This window comes from Hyla sarda, chromosome 7 (assembly GCF_029499605.1).
Source record: "Hyla sarda isolate aHylSar1 chromosome 7, aHylSar1.hap1, whole genome shotgun sequence".
Lineage (NCBI taxonomy): Eukaryota > Metazoa > Chordata > Amphibia > Anura > Hylidae > Hyla > Hyla sarda.
The window spans coordinates 198,832,916-198,848,507 of NC_079195.1; the positions used below are offsets into that span (position 1 = coordinate 198,832,916).

General features: G+C 39.7%; 1 protein-coding gene across 4 annotated transcripts in view; it reads right to left on the reverse strand.

The window, feature by feature from the left end:
- LOC130283012 (tenascin-R-like) overlaps positions 1-15,592 on the reverse strand; it is a 551,407-nt gene that overhangs the window by 257,618 nt on the left and 278,197 nt on the right. For all 4 annotated transcript variants that reach the window (XM_056532112.1, XM_056532113.1, XM_056532114.1 and 1 more), the window contains exon 3: positions 3,452-3,922. In XM_056532112.1, the coding sequence (XP_056388087.1) occupies positions 3,452-3,922 (471 nt within the window). The remainder of the gene's footprint in view (positions 1-3,451; positions 3,923-15,592) is intronic.

Here is a 15,592-nt window from a genome sequence, read left to right on the forward strand (position 1 = left end):
TGTGCAGTTTCTTGACACACCCTTTTGTTCCTGAGATATAAGGGTTTATAATTTTTCTGACAATTCAGGGAATCAGTCAGATGGACATAAACTTAATATTAATAATGAGAGTGGATATAAGGTGATGATGGGCGGGATTATATAGTCAGGGGGTGTGAATGTTGTACACTGAGGGGTGTGTATGACTAATACACACCACCTGACTATAATCCCTCCCATCACCTGATAGTCACTCCATTGTTAAAATTTAGCTCACACCCATCTGATTGATTCCCTGAATTGTCAGACAAACTATGGACCCACATATCTCAGGAACAAAAGGGTGTATCAAGAAACTATAAAAAGATGTGTGATCAGGGCAAGCTAAGCTTTTTAATGATAATGCAATCTCAAGTTTTTGGGTTGGCCATCGGTCCTCTTTAAAGGAGTACTCCAGTGAAAAACATCTTATTCCCTATCCTTCGGATAGGGGATAAGATGTTTTTCGTCGAAGTACCCCTTTAAATCCTACTCCACAGTAAGCCAGTCAGCACATTCATGGTAGACTATCATATGTCTCCTAACCTGGAAATCTATGCTGTGGTATATGTTGTAGGCTACTGAACAATGGTTGTGCTTGGAAAGTTCACTACCAACTCGAAAAATGCAGGAAAACTTTCGTAAAGCAGATTCACTTAAAGGGGTAGTCCAGTGGTGAAAAACGTATCCCCTATCCTAAGGATAGGGGATAAGTTTGAGATCGCAGGGGGTCCGACCGCTGGGACCCCCTGCGATCTCTCTGTACGGGGGCCAGGCTCTCCGGCCAGATAGCGAGTGTAGACCTCCGCACGAAGCGGCGGCCGACACGCCCCCTCAATACATCTCTTTGGCAGAGCCGGAGATTGCCGAAGGCAGCGCTTCGGCTCTGCCATAGAGTTGTATTGAGGGGGCGTGTCGGCCGCCGCTTCGTGCGGAGGTCAACACGCCCCCTTCCCGCGGGCTGTCGGGGCTCCGTACAGAAGATTGCAGGGGGCCCCAGCGGTCGGACCCCCTACGATCTCAAACTTATCCCGTATCCTTAGGATAGGGGATAAGTTGTTCACCACTGGGTCACCACTGGACTACTCCTTTAAGTGTTAGTGACCTTCATACTTATAGCCTTCAAACACCATTCCCCTTAACACAAAGCCAGAAAACCCTTCTCTTGTTATATCCTTTCATTGCATTCTTCTATGGATGCACTACCCTATGGGATGCTGCTTTTCAGCTCTACAGAAAACATACATCAAGTATCGTTTAAAAAAAACACGTTTTTTTCCAATAAGCAGCTAGTTGGATAATGTTGCGTGAATGAACTGGGTCTCGCTGTAGGAGAGCGTTCTAATACTGCAGGTGCCATCCTTTCAACTCCACCACCCCCCGCTAAGCCTTTCAGAAGTTGTTTGGCGCCTCTGATGCTGTATTGAAATGTGTTTGCACGCGCTGACATATAGGAGTTGGAATAAAAACATCTCTGTTCTGTGGATATTGAAAAGTTGTCAGAGTTGAATAATAATTCACATTCAGCTCGTGAATGGCTTAAAACTTTGTTATATTTGTCAATGGTTTTGTTCATTTTCAGTTTTTTTTATTTCTTCTTATGTTGATAACAATGCTGACTACAATAGTATGGCAGATTTTTGGCAGAAGTCTTAGAAATTCATCTACATTCATTTAGGAAGAATAATTATCTTTTCAGTCGTCTTCACCCTTGTACTTTTTTGTTACATTTTGTATTGGAATTGGAGAAGAAACAAAACCTCTATGCACTGAGAACCCCTCCGCCCTCAGTAAAAAAAAAAAAAAAAAAACTTACATGGAAACGTGTTAAACTTAAAATGTATTTGATTATTTTCTATTTAATTACTTTTCTTTTAATCAGGCTTCAAGATAGATGACAAAGAGATGAATTATTGAATTATTTTTGTGCCAGACACAAACATTTTATTTGATTGGACAGTGTTTCCAGATACTCGAAATACTGTAGGTATTTTTTTCTAATCTGATTCTATTTTCTAACTGTAATTTTTTTTATTAAGGTTTTTCTGTGCATATTTAAGGGGGCTGCCATCTTGCCTGAGCTGTTTTAACAGCATTCAGTGATATGCCTTCTGGCAGGAACCATGGACATAGACAATAATGGGCAGGACCTGTCCTATTCAGATTAATTAGAAACACTACTGGGCATTCTTTGTGACCTTTTTAGAGGTCATTCTACCGGAAGGGGGAAGCTGATCTCTGCTGGTGGTGGATCCAATGTTACGGTGCATTCGCAACACGGATTCACTCTTCGGCAGCAGAAGAATTTCAAGAATTTCAGTCCCTGCTGGATTCACATCGTACCCCATTTATTTCCCAATGCATCCGGTTTTTGAACCAGACTGAAAAGCTTTGTCTGCTGCACTTTTCAGTCCTTTGTCTGCTGCACTTTTCAGTCCAGTTCACAATCTGCATACAGTCGAAAAATGAGCCGGCCTGAGACAAATCCTAATACAATACAGCTTGCAGAACTAGAACTTTGGGACTGAATAACGTGCCTAGCCTCTAGCCTGAAAGGGGTACTATGCCCCTGGACATCTGTTCTCCTATCCAAAGGGTAGGGAATAAGATGTCTGATCACGGGGGTTCCGCCACTGGGGACCCCCCACGATCTCTCTGCTGCACCCGGCGTTGATTTAGAGCGTCTGGTGCAGTGTCAGAGGCTCGTAACATCAAGGTCACACCCCACTCATGATGTCACGGCCACACACCCTCAATGCAAGTCCATGGGAGGGGGGCATGGCCGAGAGGTCACAAGGAAGGCATGACCATGATGTCACGAGCCTCTGCACATCGCCAGTCATCTGGCACGGAGCGAAGTTTGCTCCCTACACTGGATGTCTGGGGTGCAGCAGCCAAGATGTCTGGGGTCCCCAGTTGTGGGACCCCTGCGATCAGACATCTTATCCCCTATCCTTTGGATAGGGGATAAGATGTCTAGGGACGGAGTACCCCTTGAAAGGACTTTTGGAAGACACTTGCATTACTTCTAAATGGAGCTCAGGCACAAACTACATACTATTGTATAACAATACTGTTGTACCCCATGCTTCCTATAGTGGTGTCTGTAGGCAGCCACCATGTTATTGCTTCATATTGAGGGTTTGAAGAACAGTTTTGAAAAACTGGAGCTTGCATCTCGATAGAGTATATTAAGAAGTTAATCAGCACAGAATTTTGGACCGGTAAACAATATGATAAACAAGATAAAAGGTGAAGATTTGCTTTAAGGATAGGAAATACATATGTATATGACAGGTGCTTAACAGACCCTGGGCATCACAAAATCTACCTATAGTTCCTGTTATATTGTAGTCCTTGACACTCTAGAAAACCTAATATGGATTATAAATGATATTTATTCTGTGTTAATACTTAATACTTTTTTTCTTACCTTCAGAACAATCCTGCCCACTGTAACCCTCCTCGCACTCACAGACACCATCCTGGCATTGCCCTCGCCCACTGCAGGCATTCACACACCACATGCGTCCGCAGTCCTCTCCGGCATAACCATCTTGGCATACGCAGGTCCCATTGGCACAACGTCCTTTTCCCAAACAGTCACCTGGACAGCGGAGCTCTGTACAACCGATACCAGTGTATGGTTCTTGGCAAACACATTGGCCATCTTGACAGTGCCCATGTGGGCTGCATTCCTCAGGGCATAGCAGATCTGTGCACCAATCCCCTGTGTAATCCGGTTCACAAACACAGATGCCCTCTATGCAGGTACCTCTTCCAGAACAGCCGAGGGGGCACAGAGGTTCGGAACAGTTTTCACCTCCCCAACCTTGGCTGCAAACGCAAGAGTCCAGACTGAAGTTTCCATGTCCACTGCAAGGAGGTGCAAACTCTGTGAGACCTGTAGTGACGGGAAACAATAACCCTATTTAGTTACAATGTCAGGACAATATATCATTAGAATACATATTCTATACAGTGGCATATACAGAATAGAGGTAGGCCCACCACTACGTTTAGGCCAATATTCTACCCCAAGGACATGACACCAACAGGACTGAACCTTATTCTCCAGAAAACCATAATTGGTCCATGGGGATGCTTTATGGCAGGACCCCCATTGTTTCTATATGTGATAGAAATTAACATCTTTGGGTCTCAGTTCAGTTACTATCTCCCCCCTAACGTGATATTTGTGACTTTTTGCTTTAATATATCCCCTTTTTTAATTCCATGACTTTGCCCTCATCAAATGCAACTCTGTATTACACTGTCACATCAGATGGCGCACAAATAAAAGTAAAACTCCGGCCTCAGTTTATGCACAATTTTTTTCCGCACATTTCTTCCATCATCTTATGGCTGACAGTTTTTAGCTAAATAAATATATATGTATATATGTTATTGGCCTGCTGCCTCCTTCTTTGTAAATGACTACTTCATCGGCCAACAGCGAATTCTTATGACTGCCGGTTTTGCCTCTGCTCTTTATACATCTATGACATCCTAATCAAAGGAATCACGTCCCATCATTTCCTCCAGTTTGCCCTTTCATCACCTTCCACATTGATTCCTCTCAGTTCATGATGCTTCATCCTCTCCTCTCTGCCTGGGATGTTCATCAATACATCCGACTGTTACTTCCTTTGCTACTTAACAACGCACTTTTCTCACTGACCATCGCATCGACCTGCCGACCTTCTGCTCCAGCTGCAATGGGACTGATGCGTAATGAGATTGCGGAGGCTTCATTCCTCATAAATAATTGTCAGATAAGTATTAATTGGCTGTTGTTATGTTTCCTCACTTTGTTACCTTGTAGAGCTCTCCCGGGTGTTTTCTGTGCTTTTTTTTTTTTTTTTTTATGCATTTGTTGCTGTCTTCATGTAAATTTAGCTACAAATCTGTACTACACATCCATCACCCTTTCATTAGAGACTTGCATTCTCTCAGAACATGTTTCTTCGAGCAGAGTTTGACCCAATGTTCTACCTCCATCCTCTTGCACCTCAAATAACTTGTCTACCCTCACTAAGGTTACTGGACGTTTGCCAAGTACCAAGTGTTCTATCACCTCCTATTAGGTGAAAGAACAAAGACAAACGGAGCTGGGAATATGTTATTTACTTCAAACAGTGTATTCATATTAAGTAGAACAGTTGTCTCCAAGTCTCCACCTGTCTGGCTGTGGGCATGCTGAGAGTTTCAAAACAGGAGTTGCAGAAGTAAAGCCTCAGACTGCCTTTTATGCTGAAACGCACCCAGCTTTCCAAGTCTCCTGAAGCCCCAGCAGTGGTAGGCTGCTTGTCCTCCCATGCACTCCTAACTGCAGTAGTGCTGCCATACCCTGATGTACACTCTTCCCCTTCACTCTCTCCTCTCTTCCCTCAGCCAGCAATAAAGCTTCTGTCCCCACCTGCCCATTCCCTCTCCCTGCTCTAAATATTCTGAACACCCGCCTGCTGGACAGTTAAATTATATTTACCATGACATTAGTCCAGTGGCAGGATGTTAAAATCTTCTGGGTAATCTCCGCAGCCCAATAGTCACGTGTCAGGAGATTTACCAAAAGTCCCATAGACTTGTATGGGATGTTACTGTTTTAAAGGAGTATTCCAGGATTTTTTTATTTGACTATGCTACAGGGGTTGTAAAGTAAGTGTAGTTCATAATATAGTGTCTGAATCTGTGTGTGACGGTGGTCTTGCAATTCTTATGTGATTTTTTTGCCCCAATATTTATTCTTAACAGCATACAACATTTCTCAGGTCTCAGGATTTCCCAGGTTGCAGTGCAACAAGACCTTACATCACCAGTCAGTTGTGCAAAGGGAACCAATCTTGCTTCAATGGTTGGAGCAACCACTGGGTGGGAGAAAGATAATTTTGCAACAGCTGTACACACCCTGATTAGAAAACACTGATCTTTTGAGCTGATTTGTGCTGCAATGGGTGGGGTGGCTGATGTGTGGGAGGGAGGAATGTGACTTCACACCTACAAGCATGGAACTATGGGATATGTAGTTTAAGAGACCAAACTCAAACAGGAAATACCCAGTTCACAAAAAGATATCCTGGCAGGTATGTACTAAAATCAACTTATGGTGAACAACCCCTTTAATCTCATGCTGCAGAGATTGTAGATATTGAGACAGTCTACTATATTTATAATTGATATATAAGAAATCTGGGAGGATTTAATTAAAATATCTCCAGTCATTTGGAAGTTATTCTGGAACATATGTATATACACACAAACAAACACATATATGTAAAATGTTACATAAATAGATAAAAGGCAGAAAAGTAGCCTAATAAGTGGAGTACAAATAAAATTTTCCTATAAGATAAAGTTTTTTTATGTTCACTTAAACAAAGTATTTGGAAAGTGTAATGCCTATTTACTAGTATGACTATGCAGAGAATTTTTAGCTCACAGAGGGATGAAGGTGGTGTGTGCGGTCTCAGCCAATCACAGCCCATCTCACACTGAACTGCTCTCGCTATGTGTAGCAAACTGAGGGAGGAAGTTCTATTCAGCAGGACTTCAGATGATGTCATGCCTGCTGGGGAACACCCCTTCCTATTCGGTAGAGTCAATATCAAGGTAGAAAACTATAATAGGTGATTCGCTAACGCTATCACTTACTGGGGAAGGTGAGTGTCTAGATGGTAACAATGATAATTAATGAATGCACTCCGGTGATGTATTAAATGCTGCCTTGTATATTAATGGGTTCTTGCTATCCCCATAGAGTAGGTAAAATACTGTGATAAATATAAATAAAATATATACTGGCGCAATAAATAGGATAAAAAATAGAATGGTTTATTTAAATATTTTGAATAAAATATTGCACAAGACCCGAATACATGACCTCCACTCGATGGTAGGGTGGTGGGCCGATTAGTCGGAAGAACCCTGTGTGTTCAAGAAAATAGTGTAAGGAATATTTTAAGAAGATAGATGCAAACATCAATGGCTGTGCAGTATATTGAACAAGTGTAATTCACGCACCTACTATAGCTGTGCTGATAATGGTATGTTGTGTTTCCTGAATTATACCATAAATGAGGAAATATGCTTCAGATAAAGTGCATCTAAATAGAAAACGGGAAACAGATGGTTACTATTTGCAACTGCAGGAAAAGGATATAATTGGGCATATGAGCCGTATCTCACCCTATATGTTCGGTGGTTATATCCATTTGCGTAGAAGATACTGTTAGTTTTAAAACACCTGCCACGTTCTATTTGTGCGTTGGATGAGAATCAGATGCCACAAGAATATATACTGTTAAATAAACATAGATTGCACAAGAATCCAATGTTTGTTCCGCGTATTTTCACTATGGTCCGGTATTACATAAGGCACCTGCATACATGAAGATATTGTATGTTCCCGGCTCAGGTACTTCTAGTTCTGTGCGGATTCATTCTGGCATGTCCTCGTGTGGTTCGTAGTACTGGGATCGGGCGGGAGACTTCCCCGGCCGTTGGCATCTCTACCGTCTCTGATTCCGCTGTGCTGCACGTTAGGCGAATTGTTTGCCGTGAGTGACGCCACTATGAGAATGCGGATAGTCCAAAAAGTATTCCGACACGTTTTGGAGGCAGTATCGGCCTCCTTCGTCTGGGAGAATTACTTGATGGATGCTCCGCTGTCCTTAAATGTGCTGCTGACTTTGATTGGCATCCCTCCCGTTCCGCTGGTTTGTGTTTTATTTTTGTTTCTGGTATTTTAGTTTATTGCATTCATAGTTGCTAATATATCCGTTTAATTGTTATAATGTTTGGTAATGTTTTTTCTTTTTTGTTATTTAGAATGATATTGTTGGTGTTAATCTTCTAAAAATCCGAAGATTTCAAAGTCAGAATTCAGACCGTGGATATTCCTGTTTTAAACTCAAAAATCCATTTAGCCTCCACTCTAGACATAAGCGCGATGTAATTACCCCCTCGCCAATGTGGGGTAATTTTCTCAACCCCACAGATTGTGGAACCCTTCATAGTCGAGTTATGTTTATCCTTATAATGTGTTGATGAAGGATGCCCTTTGTATCCTCTGTTAACATTATACAAATGTTCTGATATTCTTTGTGATAATAGTCCTTTTGTTCTCCAGATGTACCACTTGTTACACGGGCATTTAATTCCATAAATTACTCCTTTTGATTTACAATGAATATGGCTTTCTATTTTTCTCTTTATATCTCCATTTTCTATATGGAGAGTCGTGTAGTATTATTCATACTGCAACATGCCCTACATTTGCGGCACGGAAAAAAACCTTTCAGTTGTTTCTGAGGGGATAAGATGTTCATAATATTGTTTTGTTTGTGATTATGATTTTTTACTGTTTGTGCTATTATATTTCCTAAATTATTAGCTTTTTTAAATATGAAGGTAGGCACATTAGGTATTTTTTCTCTGATTGTCTTATTATTTTGTAAAATATCCCAATGTTTCCTAATTATTCGTTTGAATAGGTAACTTTGATTGGAGTATGTGGTAATAATTGGAATTTACAAAATAGAAATTAGGGAAGTGCATATTAAAACGTAACTTTTACTGTAAATTGCATAAATTACACCACTATAGTGAACCCTGTGATATCATGGCACTAGTTAGTGCCTCTTGTACAGATATCCTATTGTATGCTACAATTATATGTAGACAACCAAACGCATTTCCACTGCTTACAGCGGTTTCATCAGGGGTAGCTTTCCCCTGTGGTACGTTTCGGAAGTCCGGGTACGATATGAGAGCGGGGATCAGAGCGCACCTGCAATGGCAGGGAGCCAGACTTAAGCGCCAGTAGCCTTAAGTCTGGCTCCCTGTCATTGCAGGTGCGCTCTGATCCCTGCTCTCATATCGTACCCGGACTTCAGAAACGTACCACAGGAGAAGGCTAGGTGCCTATGAATCTCTGGAAGTCCGTGTGTAGTTATGCAACTTAAGTATCAGGTCTTTGGTGCACAAATGTAATGCACATATCCTGAATACTGGGGACCTGTTTCTATATTATTTACACATTATATTTTGTCTTGTACTGAGGTACTGTCATTAACTACCCCTGATGAAACCACTGTAAGCGGTGGAAACGCGTTGGGTTGTCTACATATAATTGTAGCATACAATAGGATATCTGTACAAGAGGCACTAACTAGTGCCATGATATCACAGGGTTCACTATAGAGGTGTAATTTTATGCAATTTACAGTAAAAGTTACGTTTTAATATGCACTTCCCTAATTTCTATTTTGTTTATATAATGTGCTGGGAATTAAGATTATAATTTTGGACCTTCTGTGTGGTCCTACGTATACACGGTTTGGTTGAAATAATTGGAATTTCTATTTTTTATTCTTTTTTTAACATTCCTTCCTTTTCTTCCCGTTTGTCTTTTTTTGTCTTTATTCTTTAACAAGTTTTTTCTCTTTATTCAGGCAACTTCCTTACTGGTTTGATTAAGTGTTTCTTCATCATACCCTCTGTTTAGAAATGTTTTCTTTAGATTATTTGCCTCAAATTCATATTCCTCCATTCTTGTGCAGTTTCGCCGTGTTCGAATGAATTGGCTCTGTGGGATGTTTGCCAGCCATACTGGTAGGTGACAGCTCGTTTTTTATTTTAATAAAGCTATTACTGTCTGTAGGTTTATGAAATGTTTTTGTTTCAATCATGTTATTCCTGATAGATGTTCAAATCCCAAAAAATTATATTGGTTGTACTGTATGTGGCAGAAAAATTAAAAAATTATTTATTTTTATTTATATCATTTAAAAACTGTTTTAAAGGGATTCTCCTCCTCCTCAAATAAATATGACATCAACAATGAAGCGTTTGCACAGGACCAAATTTGCACTCAGTTTGCCACCGGGGTAGATGGTTTGATTTTCCCAGTAGCCAATGTATCAATTAGAATAACTGGGTGCGAATTTGGTCCCCATAGCTGTGCCCCATGTATGATTATAAAAATCATGACTGTATTTAAAATAATTGTGTTGTTAAATGAAGATAATGCAATCCCCTATAAATGTTACTTGCTCCTTTGGTATGTCTGGTCTTTCATTTAAAAAATGTTCCGCTGCCATTCTCCCCTTATCATGCTGTATAATTGTGTAAAGGGATGTCACATCTAATGTTCCCAAGATGTAATATTCTTTCCATTCTATGCCGTTCATGATTTCCAGTATGTGTGTGGTATCCTTAAGGTATGCCGATAGTTTAAGCACACATTCCTGTAGCATAATATCCACATAATGGGATACATTTACTGTTAGGCATTTTATGCCTGACACAATAGGTCTTCCAGGGGGGTTGTGCACATCTTTGTGGACTTTAGGGATTTGATAAAATATTGGTATTTTAGGATCCTCTACCATTAGGAATTCTTCCTCTTTTTTACTGATGATACCTTTTTCCAATCCTCTTTGTAATAGTTGTTTCAGTTATTTTTTATATTGTTGTGTGGGGTCTACCTTTAATTTTTTATATGTACGTGTATCCCCCAGCAAGCGCATGCATTCATCATGATATTGAAGAGGATTCAAGACCACTATGCTGCCTGCCCCCCTTATCGTCCGGCCTTAAAATTATATAATTATTGGTCTGAAGTGATTTGATGGCTTTCTGTTCTGCTATGCCTAAATTTCTCCGGTGTGGTTTATGTTGAATATTTAATTTTTGTAGGTCCTTAACTACCATATGTTCAAAAGCATGCAGAGATTCCGAGTACTCATATTGTGGAAAAAAGCGCGAGCGTTTCTTTAGGTCCATATGCTTACATGTGGACATAGAAGTTTCTGTTGTTTTGGGAATATTTTTTAGAAAGTGTTTCTTTAGAGTTAAGTTTTTCATAATTTTTTTTATTCCAATGAATGTGTCAAATTAATTGAGTGTATTTGTGGGGGCGAATTTAAATCCCTTCCGTAGGAGACTTTCTTCCTCAGATGACAAACTATAGTCACTCAGGTTGAAAATCTTCTGGTCCCCCTCCTCTTTCTTTTTAAGTTGGTTTATTTTCTTTGTCCTTTTTTTGGGTGCATTTCCCACCCCTTCGCCTTCTTTTGCGTTTTTTTTTACTCTTTTTTGAAAAAAAAATCATAACTAGTGCTTTTTCTTCTCACGCTTTGTGTGTTTTCCTGTCCTTTATTGTAATTTGAATTCTGAAATTGGTGTTCTCTACTGGTTTCACTCTTTTTTTCTTTTTCGCAACGGTCCCTCATTCCATCTCAATGCGTTCCTGGTCTCTCAAGTAGTGCATATCAATTTGTGGTAGCCACCACAAATGTCGCTTGTCTTTCCACTCTCTCACATTGCCCACTATTCTTATGATGTTCTGTGGTGTTTTGTATGACAATGTGCGGGGCAAGAGGGATTGGAATGTCAGACTCCACTATTTCTTCCTATGTGGATAATTGAAGTAGATTTTGGTGTGTAGGTGACTCTATTATGGATTCTTCTCCTATCTCATCTATGGTTTGATGTTCCTCCATAATATCTGTTATGATATTATTACCTTGGGGGTTTAAGACTTCATCTTTATTGAATTTCCTCTGTTTCTTCTGTTTTATTTCCTCTTTTTTCTGGTGTATTCCATATTTAATACTTGTCGCTAAACTTTTTATTTCTGGTAAATTTCTATATTTGTGAATGTCCTTAAAGAGTTGTGCTATTGTATTTTTAGTTTTTAATAAACTTATCTTCCATTTATTAATGATAAAAGACACCGCTTGTCCAGAAAATGCATGAAACATTTGGTCCCATTCATCAAGCGTGTCTGGGTCACCTAAATCCCCAGAGAGTGATTTTTGTACTGTAAGTCCCTTAGGTATTTTATCCCATTCCAAATATTTTTCTAGAGTAGCTACTTCCCACAAACCTCTCATCTCTGAGAGAAGGAGTCTTTCCAATTTTTTAAGGTCTGTTTTAGCTTTTTGTATCTCCTCTATGGTTGTTTCATTTTGTTGGTGTATTGAAGATATAGAGGGTTTATTTGTATAATTAAAGAAGTTTTGGATGTTAATAAATCTGTCTCTGCGGTCTTCCCACAAATCCATAAGTGCTGCCTGTGTGAAGTGCAGGAAAAAGTATATGGACGTATATAAATAGGTGATTCACTAGTGCTCTCTTGGACTGGGGAAGGTGAGTGTCTAGATGGTAACAATCACTCATGAGGCAAATAATCTAAAGAAAAAATTTCTAAACAGAGGATATGAAGAAGAAACACTTAATCAAACCAGTAAGGAAGTAGCCTAAATAAATAGAGAAAACTTATTAAAGAATAAAGACAAAAAGACAAACAGGAAGAAAATGAAGGAATGTTAAAAAAAGAAGAAAAAATTGAAATTCCAATTATTACCACATACTACAATCAAAGTTACCTATTCAAATGGATAATTTGGAAACATTGGGATATTTAAAAAAAATGATAAGATAATCGGAGAAAAAATACCTAATGTGCCTACCTTCATCTTTAAAAAAGCTAATAATTTAGGAAATATAATAGCACAAACAGTAAAAAATGATAATCACAAACAAATCAATATTATGAACATCTTAGCCCCTCAGAAACAACTGAAAGTTTTTTTTTTCCGTGCCTCAAATCTAGGGCATGTTGAAGTATGAATAATACTACACCAACTCTACATATAGAAAATGGAGGTATAAAGAGAAAAATAGAAAGCCATATTCATTGTAAATCAAAAGGAGTAATTTATGGAATTAAATGCCCCTGTAACAAGTGGTACATCTGGAGAACAAAAGGACTATTATCACAAAGAATATCAGAACATTTGTATAATGTTAACAGAGGATACGAAGGGCATCCTTCATCAACACATTATAAGGATAAACATAACTCGACTATGAAGGGTTCTACATTCGGTGGGATTGAGAAAATTACCCCACATTGGTGAGGGGATAATTACATCGCACTTATGTCTAGAGCAGAAGCTAAATGGATTTTTGAGTTTAAAACAGGAATACCGCACGGTCTGAATTCTGACTTTGAAATCTTCGGATTTTTTGAAGATTAAAGGGGTTTTCCAGGAAAAAACTTTTTTTTATATTTAAACTGGCTCCAGAAAGTTCAACAGATTTGTAAATTATTTCTATTAAAAAAATCTTAATCCTTTCAGTACTTATGAGCTTCTGAAGTTAAGAGTAATCTCTAATGACACGTGTCTCGGGAAATGCCCAGTTTAGAAGCAAATTCCCATAGCAAACCTCTTCTAAACTGGGCGGTTCCCGAGACACATGTCATCAGAGATTACTTAGACAGAAAAGAACAACCTTAACATCAGAAGCTCATAAGTACTGAAATGATTAAGATTTTTTTAATAGAAGTAATTTACAAATCTGTTTAACTTTCTGGAGACAGTTGATATTTAAAAAAAAAGTTTTTTCGTGGATAACCCCTTTAACACCAACGATATCCTTCTAAATAACAATAAAAAAAATGCCAAACATTGTATCAATTAAACGGATATATTAGCAACTATGAACGCAATAAACTAAACTAAAATACCAGAAACAAAAATAAAACACAAACCAGCGGAACGGGAGGGATGGCAATCAAAGTCAGCAGCACATTTAAGGACAGCGGAGCATCCATCATGTAATTCTCCCAGACAAAGGAGGCCGATACTGCCTATGAAACGTGTCGGAATACTTTTTGGACTATCCACATTCCCGTAGTGACATTCGCCTAACGTGCAGCAAAGCGGAATCAGAGACGGTAGAGATGCCACCGGCCGGGGCAGTCTTCCGCCTGATCCCAGTACTACGAACCACACGAGGACATCCCTGAACGAATCCGCATGAAACTAGAAGTACCTGAGACGGGAACATACAACATCTTCATGTATGCAGGTGCCTTATGTAATACTGGACCATAGTGGAAATACGCATGGAACTAACATTGGATTCTTGTGCAATCTATGTTTATTTAACAGTATATATTCTTGCGGCATCTGATTCTCATCCAACGCACAAATAGAACGTGGCAGGTGTTTTAAAACTAACAGTATCTTCTACGCAAGTGGATATAACCACTGAACATATAGGGTGAGATACGGCTCATTTGCCCAATTATATCCTTCTCCTGCAGTTGCAAATAGTAACCATCTGTTTCCCGTTTTCTATTTAGATGCACTTTATCTAACGCATATTACCTCATTTATGGTTTAATTCAGGAAACACAACATACCATTATCAGCACAGCTATAGTAGGTGCGTAAATTACACTTGTTCAATATACTACACAGCCATTGATGTTTGCATCTATCTTCTTAAAATATTCCTTACACTATTTATTTTCTTGAACACACAGGGTTCTTCCGACTAATCGGCCCACCACCCTACCATCGAGTGGAGATCATATATTCGGGTCTTGTGCAATATTTTATTCGAAATATTTAATTAAACCATTATATATTTTTTATCCTATTTATTGCGCCAGTATATATTTTATTTATATTTATTACGGTATTTTACCTACTCTATGGGGATAGCAAGAACCCATTAATATACAAGGCAGCATTTAATACATCACCGGAGTGCATTCATTAATCATCATTGTTACCATCTAGACATTCACCTTCCCCAGTCCATGAGAGCGCTAGTGAATCACCTATTATAATTTTTTACCTTGATATTGCTCTACCGAATAGGAAGGGGTGTTCCCCAGCAGGCAGTTTATTTATATAAACCATTATATTTTTTTATCCTATTTATTGCACCAGTATATATTTTATTTATATTTATTAAGGTAGAAAACTAAAAATCATTACAGGTACTCTTTAACTGCCTTAAAGGGGTACTCCGCCCCTAGACATCTTATCCCCTATCCAAAGGAAAGGGGATAAGATGTCAGATCGCCGGGGTCCCGCTGCTGGGACCCCGGGGATCGCTGCTGCAGCACCCCGCTATCATTACTGCGCAGAGCGAGATCGCTCTGCACGTAATGACGGGCAATACAGGGGCCGTAGCATCGTTACATCACGTCTCCGCCCCTTCGTGACGTCACGGCCCGCCCCCGTCAATACAAGTCTATGGGAGGGGGCGTGGCGGTCATCACGCACCCTGCCATAGACTTGTATTAAGGGGACGGGCCGTGATGTCATGAGGGGCGGAGCCATGACGTCACGCTGCTCCGGCCCCTGTATCGCCCGTCATTACGCACAGAGCAACTCGCTCTGTGCAGCAATGATGGCGGGGTGCCGCAGCGGCGATCCCCCGGGTCCCCAGCAGTGGGACCACGGTGATCTAACATCTTATCCCCTATCCTTTGGATAGGGGATAAGATGCCAAGGGTGGAGTACCCCTTTAAGAAATACAGAAATAAACAGGACAGAACTGATTTTTTTTTTTTTTTTTTTATACAATATGGTGTTCAACGGGCAAAAGTAACTTGAGGACTCTTCTTTTTACAGTGATCTCTAAACTTACAATGGCCAGAGGTTACAATATTTTCAACAAACAATGGTCTTTTCTGGATCATTGTTACTTGAAACCAGACTCAATATCCAATTCTATGGACAGTCCCGAACTGCAAAACTGGGCA